Source organism: Cydia splendana, chromosome 21, assembly GCF_910591565.1.
Source record: "Cydia splendana chromosome 21, ilCydSple1.2, whole genome shotgun sequence".
NCBI lineage: Eukaryota > Metazoa > Arthropoda > Insecta > Lepidoptera > Tortricidae > Cydia > Cydia splendana.
The window spans coordinates 6,940,018-6,957,781 of record NC_085980.1 but is presented as its reverse complement, the minus strand read 5'-3'; the positions used below and the strand labels follow the sequence as shown (position 1 = coordinate 6,957,781).

At 36.7% G+C, this 17,764-nt stretch overlaps 1 protein-coding gene across 2 annotated transcripts in view; it reads right to left on the bottom strand.

Moving 5' to 3' along the window:
• Positions 1–15,452, bottom strand: part of LOC134801157 (muscle segmentation homeobox-like) — a 41,432-nt gene extending 25,980 nt beyond the window's left edge. For both annotated transcript variants that reach the window (XM_063773698.1, XM_063773699.1), the window contains exon 1: positions 14,065–15,452. In XM_063773698.1, coding sequence (XP_063629768.1) covers positions 14,065–14,446 — 382 coding nt within the window. In that variant the 5' untranslated portion in view covers positions 14,447–15,452. The remainder of the gene's footprint in view (positions 1–14,064) is intronic.
• Positions 15,453–17,764: the final 2,312 nt, after the last annotated feature.

The window sequence follows — 17,764 nt, the reverse complement described above, 5'->3', positions numbered from 1 at the left end:
CAAAGAATTCCCAAATTTGAAAAAAACTGTAGTGTGTAATACAGCTTCAAACAAAATAGCCCTGCATGGGACATCAGTTACCTGCGACCAAGGCCAGTGTAACCTGAGACAAAACCTCGTGAAGGTAAACAAAATAAATTCGCTATAGACCTGCTAAAATTATAATTGAATATAAAAAGGTAATGCTGGTAAATGCAATCGCGACACGTGACCAATCGCGGCATCGATAGCGCTCTTCTATTTGATTGGCTGCCTTCACTCACGTAATTGGCGCAAATCGGGGACTTCACGCTTCGCCGCGCCGGCCATTTCATTACCTATTGCTGATTTATTATTTGATAACATTATTTTTAGGGATGAGCGAGATATGAGGCACCAAAAAAGATGTACCGATGGTCAAGATCGCAGAGAACCGGATGAGGAAAGCACACAACCGGTGGTACCTACCTACTAGCACTACTAGCAGAGATCTTTCGTGGATGCTTATAACAGTTATAACGTATTGTATCCAATATGCCTCTGGATAGTGGCTATGTGAGTGAGTGGGAAGGTAAATTGAAGACTTTTACCATCCAGACTGTCTGGATGGTAAAACACCTCAATTTACCCTCCTTCCCTTGCTCTGGAGAGCAAAGGTGAACGGATCTCAGGTGCTTTATTGGCACTCTTGGTAAACAGAACTACGGACAACAGACTATGCGTTTTGCTGCGTTTTTAATGAGATGATGCCTGTGGTTAGTCTGATTCTGCAATTGTCGCAGTTTCATTATTGACACTAGTAATTTGCCGCAGTATATCATATTTTCTCTGTCTATGTATTTGAGAACATAAATGTGCTCTTTAGATCGATAGCTATAATTATGGCTATCTATCATGACTGAATCCTACTAAGGTCTACTTTTCATATAAAATAAAAAAATGTCCTACAATATTTATTTTATTTATGTAATACACTAAAGTGCCTTAGCGACGTAGTCAGTCTTAGGTTCCTTTGAAGTTATAAAAAACTAAAAATGTTAAATTTGAAGTTATAGGTAATAGTATTTTAAAATGCTAAATAGTGATTTGCGAAGAAACAAAATGGAACCCTTGAAATAGAATCCAATTATATTATAACCAGCACCGATAAGGTTTCAATAATTTCTTTTCATTACCTATTGATTATTTTTTATTTGATAGCAACCGATGCATGGCGTAATTTTAAACTTGGGAAATTAAATTGTGCCGTGTCTAATGTGCCGTGGAATAGATTTTTTTAAACGCGATAAGAGGTAAATTAAATTATCGTATTCGTAACAACATTTAATACCTTGCATTTATTTAATGCGTACCGTGAAACCGTCCTTTTTGTCCTACCAAGGGTAAATTTTCCTACTGCCAAATTATGAATGAAAGATAGGTAGTTACACAATATTAATTCGTGGTTGCGGGGGGCGATGGCAACATATATACGTTCCAAGTATTAGACGATTTCATAGTACCTATGTAAAAACTACTGTTAAAACTCAATTGTTGATATATTTTCGAGTAAGTAAACTTACTTACTTTTAGCTTTTAGCTTACTTTCGAGCCGGACTCGGATGTATCTAAAATCCTAAACACATTGATGATCAATGAGTTTTGGAGTTAAATAATGATAAATCCGAATCCTCCTCGATTGTAAATTCGTAATCATTTTAATCAGAAAGTTTTGTGGGCCAAAGTATGACATTAATATCAATTTTGTAAATAAAAAGTGATCCAATATGAACATAGGTTAGAAGACCTGGACGCTAGACATAAGCCCTCTCCTACATGTACACCTACAACTCCACTACGCGTCGTGTATTAAGGGTCTTTTTTGAGTGCCACATCGACCAAGTGTGATCTATTGTGGCGGCCCTTTAAAGTTCATTACTAATGCCCATTGAATCTAGAAATTACCTTATTCTTTGGACTGCAATGTGCTGTACCTCATCGCTTCGCCTCAGCGCGTCGTATAACCGCGTTTTCAAAACGAAGTTTGGATTTGCGAGCGCGTATCAGGCGTTCCATAATCCGGATCTCGAGAATAAAAATTATTAGGAGATAATTATGATTAAAAATGTCCACACCGACAAAGGTTGTGTCGTGTTACATGAAAGTCCCAATTTCGTGTAAATTCTAAAATGCCATCGAACCTAAAAGGAACATCAATTTATTTCACACTAATTAGGAGTTAACAAACAAAAACTATATTTAATTTAATAACGCGGCTTTACAAAATAGATCATTTATTACTTTACAAGATATCATTAACAACGCGTTGAAAAGGTTTTTGTTTCCAGTAATGAAGTCGGATCATTTATTTTGACAAGAAAAATGAAGTGTTCGAACGCGGTTGACAGAAAAAGTTGGGTGTTAATTATTAAATGCCAGTTGGTGTTTATTAATGATTCGTATTGGTTATTAATTTCAAATTGCTACCAGTTATTGGAAATACTAGTTTTATATTATTGGTTATATTGCATCCGATTGGAACAGATAACCAATATAAACACCCTCTGTTGCGCCGCACAGTATAAAACACGTTTTTATAATATGCAAGGGTTCAGTATGAAGAAACTCTCCCATTCTAGCAGTATATTAGTTGGAAAGAGACGTGAAGTCTAGTTAGAAATAAGGAGTTCTGGAGCCTCAAAGAAAGTAGGCTAAGGCAGAAAGGGTATAGGGAGTGCTAACCATAGTGCTATATTGAATACGCAATGCAAAAGCTCATAATAATGTGGACTGATCTAGTTATATTAGGCATGAGATACTTTTCAGATTTGTTTGCCACAGAAAATGATAAATTAATAATTGATAGGTAGAATATGGGCCCGATTCGGATTTTGAAATAGACATCTATTAGATATCTTTTAGACATCACCAAGATACGATAACGATATGTTTAAGATCTAACCTGTCAAATTTGACATTTGCGCGATTCTATAGATACCTACACTTGAACGATTTCCACAGGATATGACTTAGAGATCCAATTCACATCTAATAGATATCTTACTCTATCGAACGTAAAAATGACATTGGTTGCCCGAATTGCGCTGCAAAAGAGAACTAGTTGATATCTAAACTATAACGTATCTAGAATGGATCTAGTACGTGTCGTCTCTTGTGAATATCTTGAAGTTCGAATACGGCAGTATATTATCTAACTTATAAAGAAACGTAGAAACTGCTCCTGCAGGCATATATGATGGTGATAATTATTGTCAGTAATCAATGCCCACACTGTTAATTAACAGTTCGTAAACCTTATTACAAACGGCATAAGGTCCACCAATGGATAGTTCTGTTAACAGTGTTGGGTACCTATTAATGTAATTCTTCCAATTCCCCTGTGTGAAATAGTGACTTTAGCTTTATCTCTCCATCATCGCCTATAGGTGGATCTTTAGCTTTACCAGGCGTGGCTCACTCCGCGATTTCGTCGCTTTGCAACAGGTAGCTATAGAAGTACATCCGTTCCACACCAATTTTGGTGGCTAGCCATAAGCCGCGCGTGGCGCTGTCGCCACCTAGCGGCCATATCTTTCCTGATCGTAATAGACGCGTTTTGTTAGAGAGTGAGTCTTCTGTACCTAGTACTATTATTTATTCTGTGGCTTTACGGCCTTTACACTAATAGCGTCTTTTGAGTCGTCGTCTTCTAGTCAGGGCTATGGAAAATGGCATCGCTACGCAGTTGCGCTCACGTTGCGTCGAGCAGCAGCCATAGATATGACTAGACGCCGACGCTCGGGAGACGCTAGTGTGAGATGGCCCTTAATGGTGCGGTCAGACATGCAGGGATTCGGCGAATATTCGTGATCTGTTCCATTTTCCTTGGGTAGCGACAGATGCCATCAGGAATATTCGTCGAATCCCGATATTTGTGGCCGCACCCTTAGATCTATAAACTGGTCTGTAGTAAGGCACTAAACAGACAAGTCCTGTCATTCCAAATATGACATGGTTTACCATTCTTGCAATAAAAACTTTATTTTCATTCCTTTAGACCACTTAGGTAAGAATATTTGTAATAGCTCTCTTAACAAGAATAGATACCATTTTAGTCACTTAGGTTTTCTATACAAGGTGTGCATACCTAGCGTGAAAACGATTAAGTGTATTACACTCGAGAGCATTTGAAATGGGCACTATGTGATGCACGTTAGGTAGTGAATCTTCTGCAACCGGCGGCTTCGTTTGCGTAGAATAATAATGAAGATGATAAAAACATAATTTTACTAACACCCTTGTTTACTTATTAGGTCCCTATGTAAACTTTTATAATAAAAACTATGAATAGATTAAAGAGTTACACTAAAACAGAAATAAGTAGGTATTTTACAGAATTACGAATTCCACAATTACAATAATAGTATTGTGAAGTATAATTAAGTATTGTTAAGTATAATTAAATATATCTGTTAGTATAATAAAGTGTCTGGTAAAAACTAACATAAGATATACTACCACCGGTATCATAGGATTCTTAGGGCTGCTAAAATATATACCTACTTACCTGTATGGTTACCACCAGTTTGACACTGACATATTCGCTAAGGTCTGCGTAACTTACTTTCTATACATCTCGCTCGCACTAATATGTACGCGAGCGACATGTATAGAAAGTTTTAATGTTTTAGATATAAAATTCAATAATGATCAAGACTAAATAAAATGTAGTTCTATTTTATTTGGAAATATTCTGTAATAACGAAATTAAAACAAGACAAGAAACATCACTTGTACGATTTCATTTCGTACACAAATACAATTTTCTTTTTTAAAATATTTCGGGTAGGAATATAACAAATGTAGAAATTATTTATTTATTAGATTTTTATTTTTAATTTAGCCAATGGCTATTCCCTGCTAAAGAGAACAACACGACTCTGCCATTGTAGGTACAAATAATTTTCTTCGAACCCATACATGCAGAGGTGCAGTGATTATATCATCAAAATAATCTAGATTAAACATTACTATTGTAGGTCCCATTACTGATAATAAGTCGTTTATTTTACAATGTGTCAAAATTGACAAAATAAATATTTATTTTTCACTAGACAAACTACTGAATTGGGGCTAGAGTACAGATGGACTGCAACCCGACTGCAATTTGTATGGGAACTGCACGCCGACTGCACGCTGACTGCATGCCGAGTGCACGCCAACTGCAACGTCGGCGTGCAGTTCCATACAAGTTGCAGGCCGGTCGCAGTCCGTCTGTACCGGCTCTAATTGTAAGATAAGATAAAGATAAAAGATTTTTATTCGTGACGTTCACAAAACATGTACGAACATGTACAGACAACAACAGCAAGGAAAGAAGAGATCAATAAGTGTGCATCACGAAATGGACCCAACTCAGCATAATGCTAGCTATAAAGCCAGCGCTGGTCTTCCGTAGGGCCCATTCGGTGATGCCACGACAGATAACATATAAAGATACATATCGACTACCGTAGGCTCAAAGGGCTTAACGGACAAAACGCGATTTTTCAGGAGATCCAAAAAACAGTTTTGTTTTGAGAAAAAAAATCATAACTTTTTTGTTTGTTTGAATAAACGCCTGTATGTGGCTGATTCTTAACTTTTTGAGAGCTTTTATACTGATTGCTTGAACTTATAATACAATGCTTATTTACGAAAATAGCATGTCCGTTACGCCAAAAACACGACTGTTTTTAAGAAGGGCGTGCCTTACGCCTCTTTTTTATAGTTTATCTTATTAGAAAAAGGGCGTAATGTACAGAAAAATTAACTGTTTTAGTACCATTTGGCGTAAATCCAACAATTTCGTTGCAATATTGGCAACTTGCATTTAAGGAACTCTATACTTCTAAGTACTATAATTTACAATATTTTTTTCAAAAACTTATGGAGATGTATTCACTGTTAAGTTTTTTCCCCATTTTTGTTATTTTGGATACTTAAACTTGGAACTCACTGCTGTCCTACCATCTATATTTTTTTATGTATATCATAACAATTTATAACAATTACTTTTACTATAGAAAGTATGTATGCGTTATTTCTGTTTCAAATCTTAATTTGATCATACATTTTACTTTTACACACTATAATACTATTAGGTACAATAGTAGTTTTGACGTTTTGTATGTCTGTTCAGTAAAACCAAAGACATATGTAACTTCGTATAAGACGTATAAAGTCTAAGGAAAAAACGTGCCTCGGAATTCAAGTAAAAGTCATTCTCGAATAGATGTCGCACACACCTTTAGCCTATCCTCAGCTAGATGGCGTGACGACACCGTTTCATATTTAACAATTTTAACACATAGATATCAGTGAATGAACATGGCTCAAAATGATATAAAAATAATAAAATCATTTATCCATATATATACATTTTTTGATAACTTTATGCGTTTTCATTTTGAGTTTTAGTCGTGTGTCGATAGATGGCAGTAAATTTACAGTGACTACAAAATTTACAATGACAGGACCCCTCTATACTATCTATTCTTTTTGGTAAAACTTAATGAATATGCGATTATTTATGACATAACATCAGAGTAAGTTGCAAAAAAGGTATATTATATGTATATTAAAATATTGCAAAGATACACAAAAGGAATAATTAAGAACACAGAGAAAACAAAAAATATATAATTATACATTCTGTGTCCGTACCTACCAATGGTGTTCGCTTGCGGGACACGTGAGTGTAACAGTTTTAGAAAAGAATAATGTCGTTCCAAAGTCAACAGTAAATTATTTAACTTCCAAATAGGTTCACCATTTATAATTCAGTTGTCCTCATCAAGAATTTCAATGTCATTACCTAGGTCTTTTAAAACAAGCATATGTAAACAAATGATCGTCTTTTACGTTTTTAATTGATCCAATTTGAATACAAAGGCGACCTTATGGCTTTTTTACTCGGTCATTAGCATGGTAAATAAGCAATTACTAGTTAATCTAGTGATTGCCTGATTTCAATAAGGTCTAGGGTGAGTCTGGTTTGAAATTAATTAATCAACGAATTATATTATGAGACGTACGAACATATGTTTACGTAAGTACTTACGTAAAGTACCTTCTCAGTACACATATTTGATTACACAAACATTTTATTTATATCTCCTTTGACATTTGCTGGGACATCAGTCTTTCCGTGACCACAGAATAAATAATAGTACCTACTACCGTACAGAAAGGACACTTCCTCCAAACCCGAAGATTGACAGCGGTTCAGGGTCGAATCATACTATCCCTTTCTAATATATGGCACTATCCCTTTCGGCTATTTAGAGTTGTCAATATTCAAGCGATTATCTTATCTGTGGTCGGGCACGCAAAAGGAAGTCAAGTGGTGCCAACCCTCATAATTGCTCGGAGCAATGCTAAGCCGAACGGAGCCGAGTTAGATCGAAGTGAGGAGTGTCTCCCGACTGCTGTGACCACAGCTGGTGCAACTCAGCTGAAACGCCGGAATTTAAGGTAAAAACAATGAAATTATATCGCGAATTATATAATTAAATATGTGTACAAAACGCGAGAGTTTAAAGTGTTATAATATCTACTCAGTAGGTAATCTGATACCAAAGAAATGAAATCATAATAGTAGTTTATGTGACTGCTACATAATGAAAGTCATTAAAATACGGTGTGGGCTTATGAATTAAGCTGAAAACGAGGTTGAAATGAGGTTAGTATAAATTCATTTGTTTTTAGAGATGTTCGAAATTTGAATGTCATTATTAAATCGGTATTGGTAGATCATGGTATCATGGTATTTTAGCTTTGTGCTGTGCATAAAATATTTGTCAAACTCGAAGGGTAGGATGACCCGTAACATCTCCATATAATTTATAACCTAAAAACGCCAAATCTCGCAAAACTGTATTGAAATGACAGGTATCATCCTACTCTTCGAGTTTGAAAAATATGTTATAATGAAACCTATAATCCTACTAATATACATATATAATATAACTGAACACGTAAAATTATAAATACCTGAACTCTATCGTTATGTATTTGCACAAAACTGCAAGTATATCAACTAAGGTATTTTAGGCATGTAGGTAATAGTAATACAGCGCAATATTTTACCTTTCCAAAAATATCACTAGATGACGGCCTAAAACGACTTTTTAAAATTGTAAAACGACTTAACGAATACTTTGTTTATACATTCATTACCATAACATTGCTTTACAAGAAGCTCAAGCAATTACTGCGGGTTCAATCAGACAAATGGAAACGTTGACCGCTGATTATCATTGCATTTCAATTTAATTGTCTGAACCATAGACTAGGAGTCCTCTAGACGAGTTTAGAGCAATTATTTCATGAAACCGATGCTGCCAAAAATACTGGGGTGCGGGGGACGAGGTGAGCTAGTCCCGTGCCGTGATTGGTCCGTTCAAAGACACGGACGTCACACAAAGACACTTTGACTCGAAAATGGAGTAAAACTACCGTATATTGTGGCAGAGGGGGTAGCGCTACTATGCTCACTCTGGAGGATGTCTTGTTTGTGATCTGAACTAACTTTTTACTTTCACTTTTCCTACAATAATACATAACCTCTAGTGTTTTCATTCGATAGCGTGACGAGCGTTCGCGTTTGCGTTGTCTATTTTTGTATGGGATTTTGAACAGCGCGCCAAGCGGGACGTTTTGGAAACTCAAACTTTCATTCGATAGCGTAGGTCACGTTACGCTATCGAATGATATTTACACTAGGGGTAGAGAATATTGTTAACTGGCCTCGAAAAGCACTCTTTTCGGTTCTCAATATGTCGTTGCCTTTTACTAGGGTTCCGTACCCAAAACGTAAAAACGGGACCCTATTCCTAAGACCCCACTTTTCGTCAGTCCGTCTGTCTGTCTGTCTGTCTGTCACCAGGCTGTATCTCATGAACGGTGATAGCTAGACAGTTGAAATTTTGACAGATGATGTATTTCTGTTGCCGCTATAACAACAAATACTAAAAAGTATGGAACCCTCGGTGGGCGGGACCGACTCGCACTTGTCCGGTTTTTTTAATCCTTTGTGGTCATCATTTTTATCGGGCTTATCCCGCAAGCTCGTTAAAATTGTAGCTCCCGTAGAAAACAACAGTGTATTCCCATTTGTCCCCGCTGGGTACAGATGGGATGGGAATGGGCACTGCATATAAATAATTCCCATTTGTTCCCGCCTCATGTATGCCCCGGTCACGTGGGACAAATGAGAATACACCATAACGACATCATTTGAAACGCAAAACGTGTGAAACAACTAATTTTTTTTACGTGATTTCGCGATTTGCAATAGAAAATTCTGTTTTTTGTGTTGTGTGTCCCGTTGGGCAAAAGCCTCAAATAGTTCGACTACCTACATTACATTTACTCGACAAAACAATGAGTATTTGTTCTTGAAAAAAAATCGATTAAAACATTTGAAAAACACCCGAAATCATAAATTTTCCATACTCGGAAGCGACCCTTAAATATAAAGAACGTGTTTATCTTTAGTTTTTCCTGCAATAATAATATAATATAATATATAATATTACATAATTAAACGAATTTAATAGGTATTTGAAATATGACTTTTTCTTTTCTAATTTTACAGCGCATCAGCGGTTAGTTGTAATGCTGCAAATTATTTTTTTGTTAAATAAATAAATTATAAATAGGAATTTCATGCGCATAATATTAAAATGAATTAAGTTTCTAATATTTAAATACTCCTAGACACGCGCTCTATTATAGTCTGAGATCCGAAGTAAGATCGACCTTTATTGATCTGCTTACCGGACGAAAATTATATTTTATTGAATAGAATATGTTGCTGAACATATACCAATAATGTTGCTGTATCTAAAATAGTTAAGACTGACTTGTTAACTGAACGAACTAAGTTCCATCATTATTTATGGACGGATTTTCGCAAGTAACCCTATACTACTGTATTCGCAATAATAATTATGATACCTATATTTCGCAAATGGTAAGGAGACGAGCGCAATTATTAATATCAACTTACCTGGTAATAGGGACCAGAAAAATGTAAGTAACCTGCTGCATATTGTGTATATTGTATGACTTGTATGCTTTCTATTGGAACATAGTTCGTTCGGCTCACATGTCAGTAAAAAAAAAGTATACTTTAAATTAAAAATAGCCATGAACATATTTTAACAGTACCGTAAACTCAGGTAACTTTAGTCCTATAGTGCAACTATGGCCCAGCTAATGTCGATTATTTACGAGCCGTTTTGATTTGTAGTCGTTACATTTATTTTGGAGCTTAGTAATGCTTTTTCTATATTAGATGCTCAACATAATTCGAAATATATTTGAACATATTTTACTGAAACTTGAATTTGGACCATAGTTGTAAGTTGTGGACTAAAGTTACGAGTTTACGGTAACCCTATTGGTATGTTCAAGAACTTTTTTTTATGAAATATAATTTTCATCCGGAAAGTAGATCAGTGAAGGTCTATCTTACTTCGGATGCTCTACTACTACCAGGGATAGAACGAAAAAATACTATAGAACGAAATAATTTCGTTCCCATACAATTATTTTTTGTATGGGAACGAAACCGGTATTTTTTCGTTCTTTGTTAATTATTTCTTCTGAGTCCTACATTTGGAGTATAAAATAATTCGAAATAAGTATATGGTTATTTCGAAGTTTTTGCAAAAAACCGGTTTCGATCCCTGACTATTACCTTGTAGAGACATACGCACAGACTGACCGTGGTTTGTTGTAGTATAATTAATTATAATTGATGTATTTATTAATGAGTTACACACTCGTCTAGACGTAAGTGGATTTATTGAGTTACAAGACATACTGTCTGTCAAATGACATCTATTTAAATAAATGTGATTATCTTAAACAAATTACACATTATTCATATATTTATTTCACGCAGTTACAACGTTTTATATTATTATTCAAACTCGATAGGTAGGATGACAGGTGGCTTCTCTATACTCGTATTATAACCTAAAAACGCCATAGCTCGCAATTTTTTTTCGAAATGACACCTGTCATCCTACCCATCAACTTTAAAAATATTATAAAGTCTATGATCAAATTAGAAACCACACTCAAAATAAGATCGTTAATTTTTAGTGTTTCGTACAAAACTTTGTTCACGGAACACTTATTTAGTTTATAATAACCTCGTAAGGCACAATGCTCATTCAATTCGTTGCAATTTAATTCGAACCTTTCTTGAACCAAATAAAGTAGCATTTTGTTCATAGCTTTTTTTTGAAACAAATGAAATTCGTAACAATTTACTTATACAACATTGAATTGGTTCGAATTAAAAATCGGAAAATTTCGTATGGTGGGCCTAAAGGTGCTTACCAGTTCGCCGGACGATATCAGCCTGTCAGTTGTTCGGAACTGTCACTTTTTGCGTTTAACTGACAGCCTGATATCGTTCGGCGAACTGGTAATCTGTGGGCCCCTTTACGAGGATAAAGGTAAAATGACAAATATGTAGAAATAGAAATTGGCTGAACCTACTGCACACCTTAAATGCGATTATGTATAACTATGCTGAAATTTCCATGAGAGAATCCATTACTTTGTGTCTTGACACAGATTCGTTTCCTAATTACAGCTTGTCACTATTCCAACCGCGTATCAGATGGCGTGTCAGGCGGATCGTCTTTTACATAGGCGTACCCAAGGTGGGGCAAGGTGGGGCAGTTGCCCCACCCTGGTCTCTGACCATAAGCTAAGAATTTCTGTTTCAACCGTACCCTGTTACAACGTACCCAGCCTCCCCTACTTCTGCCCCACTCCTTAAAAAATTCTGCGTACGCCCATGTTCTTTTATGTCCAGTCTCTCAGTCGTTTGTTACGTATTCAATTGTTGCTAATGCAAAGGTAATTTTATTTATTTATTTATCGTATGGCGATTACAATACTCTGTACATCAATTAATTAGTTTACAATCTAAATCTACTACATTTTTCCAAGTAGGTAATGGCTGCACTACTAATGATTTTAAAATCTTTCACAGGGCCATTGTACTTACCTATCGTGGGCATTCCAGAAGATCTCATGGTTCTAACTACACTGTTACCTACTAAAGCAAAAGTAATAGTTTAATTGAATAGTCCCACAATAAAATCATAAAGAGATATTGTTAATCAACATTAATTTTGTATCACGCAGAAACGTCTGCGAACGATGCCATTAAGCTTAGAAATTATTAATCGACCCTTAAAAACAGTCCTTCAAAAATTCTAATTTTTACAACAGAATGCTGTTTTGCCGTGCAATTATTATTTTTTGCTGTGCGATTAGTTTTTAGGTTAGGTTAATATTTTTTGCTGATCGTTTAAATATTAGCCAATTACAAATAACATAATATTTAAATCTAAAAATAATACTGAACCAAAAAAACAACTAAGGAAATATAAAATGAATATGAAAATAGGCAGCGCATGTATTGAAAATGCTGGCAACATTTGTGATAAACTAATACAATTTTCTTCGTAACATTTCATAAATAAATTTGAAAGTGCATCTAACGTACGCGTCACTCATGTTTCCAACGCAAATCTGATAAGTTGACCAATGCGGTTCTAGATTAAGCTCCTCGTCACGGAGCAAAGCGTGTCGAGCAATTATTGACATTAAAAATGTCAGTGCCCCGTTTTATTAAATATCATATGTCTGAGTCTCACAATATTTTTCTATTATAAAATATGAGCAGATCATAATCTTATACCTTTAAATGAGCAATGCTTGTATACGAGTATATCTTTATATAAACGGCTCTAACGATTTTGATGCAATTTGCTATATGGGGGTTTTCGGGGGCGAAAAATCGACCTAGCTAGGTTTTATCTCTGGGAAAATGCGCATTTTTGAGTTTATATATGTTTTCCGAGCTAAGCTCGGTCTCCCAGATATGGATTATAATTTGAAAAATTTTGCGACCATGGTTCCAAAACACAGGTTGTATCAAACCTGGTAAAAGAAGGTGGAGCCTTCCATAATTACGGATAAAAGGGAAAAGTTGATATCACAAAAAAAAGTATAGGGCAATTGCCTACCTTCTAGACTTTTTCTGTCTTCACTGGTCAGTCACGAAGATAGCCGTACATAGGTATACTCGTAAGTAGCCGCGTGAGTGTTACAATGTAACGATCATGGCAATTACCACGTCCCGAGTTACTGGACACCTGATAACGGAATGAGGAGGCACGAAAGAAGCTTGGCGTCCGTTAGCTCGATGAGTGGACGACTTTCGGAAGATTGCGGGACAGTACTGGATGAAATAGCTCTGGACCGGGACAAGTGGCGTATTGGAAGGGAGGTCTATGCTCAGGCCTGACCTGAGTGAGCGATAAAAGGTTGAAAGGATGATGATGATAATAGATTTTTGTGTTAATACATTTAAATGTCTGGTCATGTTAGCCCTTTTCACAGTCGCATCATAAAAGAGACCAGGCTTATCCGAAAATTGGCGTAGACCCTAGTTTTCCGAAAACCTGTGATCTTCTAATCTAATCCAAGGGAATTTCACCCAAAAACTCGGTTTTTTAGAAATAACTTGACCCACTCAGCACAAAAATTCAGAGTAGGTAGGTAACGTACTGCATGGCCCTTTACACACCGCTATTTGCGTGTCAATGGGTCAAAAAGCTCTTAAGTAGTTGGGGTCTTAGCACTCGATAGTTACAACAGAAAAAGAATCTTAGATAACTAGGTAGGTGTGTACTTATATGTAATAGACCAAAATTTAATTTGTCCTACTTTCCGATTTTCGATTAAGTTGAAATTGAGCTCACCTAGATTAGTTAGGTGACAAAGCAAAGTTCTGATACCATCAAGCAGATGATGGAGAATGAAAGTGGCCATCGGAAGTCAATGATAAAACAATCCGACCTGATTAAATTAACGCTCCTTAGAATCCTCCTGCATGATGAGCAGTAGATGACTGATGGTAAAAAGTAAAGTCAGGTATTACCCACTGCTCATTTTTTTCGGTCCATTTAGCTTCTTTAGAAAACTGCAAAATTCCACATGAATGTCCTTTGCGTGACGTCAACTTACCGTTGGGTGATCCAGTCCGGAACATAGGGTTCGGAGCCATCCAGGGGAACGCTCCGAACGGCCACGTCGGCGGCGGGCCCTGGTACAGCCGGGGCAGCATCGGCTGCGGCACCACCACTCCACTCCTCTCCGTCTCCTCTCCATTCCCACTCTCCCGTCCTTCTCTCTCGTCTTCCTCTCTTTCATCCCCCGCGTTGGAGTCGACGTCCTCGATGTCCACGTCGCTGTCGTCCGTCTCGAGCGTGTTGCTCTCATCGTTGCTGTGCTCCTGGTCCTTGGAGGGCTCCTTGCTGCCCAGCAGCGAGTCCACGCTGAAGGATATCCGGCCCTTCCCGCCGCTGTCCGCGGCCTCTGACCGCTCGCATTCGAGCGAGGTCTTCATTTCATCTACTCAGCATTTCAGATGTCAATACGCCATCTTTACTTAAAATTTTGCAAGTGTTACCGTTAAAACCGTTACCGTTACCGTGTTACCGTTCAGGTTAGATTCTAATTGAGTTTAATAGGATTCTTATTCGGTTTTCGGAAAAACGTCCGACCGTCGGCGTTTTTCAGTTGTTGCAAAATTTCCAGCTGTCAAATTTAGAGCATTGAAAAAAAAAAGCACTATTGACTGTTAATTGATTTACACTCAGAGTCAAACTTCACTTTGAGTCACAGTCACAATCGCACAAATCGCGTCACCTATCGGATTGAGCAATCGGATATTTAGTTTCCAATTTGTACGGACTCGCGCAAATCGCGTGGAAGCGCGGTGAAAATCGCGCCAGCATTGGGGCGAGTGCCGACTTCTCTGTACCGAGCGAGAGAGACGGTATTATACACCGAGGAATTTTAATAAGCGGCGCGGCTAGAGCGGGACGACAATACGAGCCAACATGTGTGTAAACGCGATATTGAGTAGGCGGGGCCCGTCGCGCTCAAATTAATACTCTCTGTGGAATACGCCTTATAAAATAAAAAGTGTGCAATATCTTATGAGTTCTATCAGAAGCTAATAGAGTTTAAATTCGCTTGGGTTTATAAATAATAAACTGACGTAATAGAGTTGAGAGTGTCGGATTGCAGCAGCTATTGTGTTGAATGAAAAAGGAGTAAATAGACTGGTGCCGTAGGCGGAGAGGGGCTTTACGATTTAATTATTCGCAAACGCGGAGGCATTTTGTAGCTCGCTAATGTCTCATTGTCATTAGGCCCGCCATGTTTGATTTGTTTATGACACAGTAGGTGAGAACGGGTGACGTTTTGGAAACAAAACGGTATTTGTTGGCAGTTGGCTCGGAAGTGGGCTGGCGCGCTCCTATGAAATTCGAATGTTGGAATTAATACTGTTTTGTGTGAGTTAGAAGTTTCAGTTCAACTATCTTATTGGCTCAGCTATGTGTTTGTAGTTACCTATTGATGTTTAAGGGGATTTGCGATAAGACAGTTTACAATGAACCAGCAAAACAATCGATAACCTTCGATTTTATAAGTAGTCATGCTCTAATTAGTCTAATTAAATACTATGTATAAATATAAAATATTATTGAATGAAATTTGTATAAAATAACTATACCTAGCTATCTACAAATCCACCTCAAACATTTGATTTTGAGATTTTCAGTTGTTGGTATGTGATATATTTTTTATTACGTTCCTCTTTTGCGCTTAAAAAATTTTTGAACTGGTTGTTTAATAAAAATAAATTATAAATAGGTAATAAAACCTATTTATAATTTATTTTTATTAAACAATCTGTCAAATGTCAAATTTTTTGCAATTCTCTTGCGTTTTTCCGATCATTATAGGACTCCCATATGTCAATATGCATTGCTGATGAAATTTGAATGTTCATTTACAGTAATTTGCGTCATAAGGAACGACGAATTAAGGTAATTCATACCTACCTATTATTTATTAGAATTATTTACGGCTTATTTCGTTAACCCGCAATTCTGTTCCATAATTACCTACTTCTGACGATGCCAGTCTACAATAATTAGCAATGTACATCATTATTTATTTATTATGAAGTCTACCTACTATCGTACCAACTACCTATTATGAAATAAATAAATCTAAATTAGAATCATTGAAACATTTGACAAGGTGCCAGCATTTTATAGCTTTAGGTTTCAGGTTTTGTTCAATACTATCGTAATTACCAAATGATAGGTATCATATAGATAGTAAATACCCATTTAGACTGGGTAAGGTAAAGTACCTATGTATTATAGAGGAAGTAGAGTAGACACGGGGTATGAAAAAAGAAAAAAAATGCTTTACATCCTATAATAGGTACGCCAAATATTATCAATTAGATAGTTAATTATGTATCCTAAATCACGTAATAATGAACCACCATTTAAAATTGTCACCCCATTAACCACAAAATTTTTAGAAGTCTCAATTAGTTAACTAATGTTTTATCCTTTTTTTACAAGTATGTCAAAATGACAAGTCAATCGATTGTTAGGTAATTCAGGCATGTCGCGCCTTTATGAATAACGCCATTAGTAAGATGTAGGTATTGCAATATTATTTTCCGTCGTATTTTCAAGGAAACGTACGAACGTGTCTTGCTATTTCAGTCAGTCTCGGTACAAAAAGTATTGAAATTGACTGAAGAAGCATGACAAATGCGAAGGTTTCCGAAAAAATACGATGGAAAACAATTATGCGCTACATCTGTAGCTACATGTGTAGTCTCAAAACATCAACACACATTTATCAAACATCAAACAACACGAGTGTACAAAACAAAAACACCAGCTATCTAAGACCCATCACAAAATTAAATCTCCCAAATCAAATCGTTAGCGCCATGTCACTTAACACCGCGTTAATCCGATTACACCGATATCAGCCATCTCTTTGTGAACCTACTATAATGTCCCAATTTAACTTCAACCCAAAACCCACCTTACCACCATCTAATAAAGTTCAAATTAAATTGATAAAATTTGGGGGGATCCGCAGAATATTCTCTTATCAATTCGCAAATATTAATAAAAGGCGATCTTTATAAAGCGCTCGAGCGAAACTCGACCTTCTGTAGCGTGAATAAGATTGGTAATTAAGTTTTATGGGGGCTGAAAAGCGTCCCCTCCAGCCAATTACTGTAATTTAATCGCACAGAGGGATTACCGCTTTTCTCATTGCTTCGCTAGATAGCGGCTCAAAGAGATAAACCAGTGAAATTTTTTGTTACTCCAATGCTTGAAATTTAAACTGTCGTGAGACATACTAACATTAAGCTAATTTTACAGCTTAACTCAACGTGTTTGTTTTTAGTAAATTCGGAGCCTAAGTCTACATTTTCGGCGCGACGTGCAGCAGTACGTGACGCGCGCCCGTCGTGAACGCTACCCAGTTATGCACTGTTAGCGCTTGAAAATTGAGACCTAGGCTCTCCGAAACATGTCGTGCGAGTGACGTAAAATTAGCTTTGTTATTATTTATTACTCAAATAAGTGACAGCATTACAGTAAAAACCTAGGCACTGTGAAACTACAAAATAAGAATACTAGAAAACAACAAAAAAACTACAAATAAAAACCAAAGACAAATTAAACATTAGATTTGAGCGACGACATAACAGCGTGGCCCCGGCCCGTTGCGTCGTCTGACTTGGTGTAGGCTTCGGCAGGTTGCCCCGGAACCACCGATACACCACACCCAATAATGTCCAATGCAGGGATCGGATACCGGTATTTTT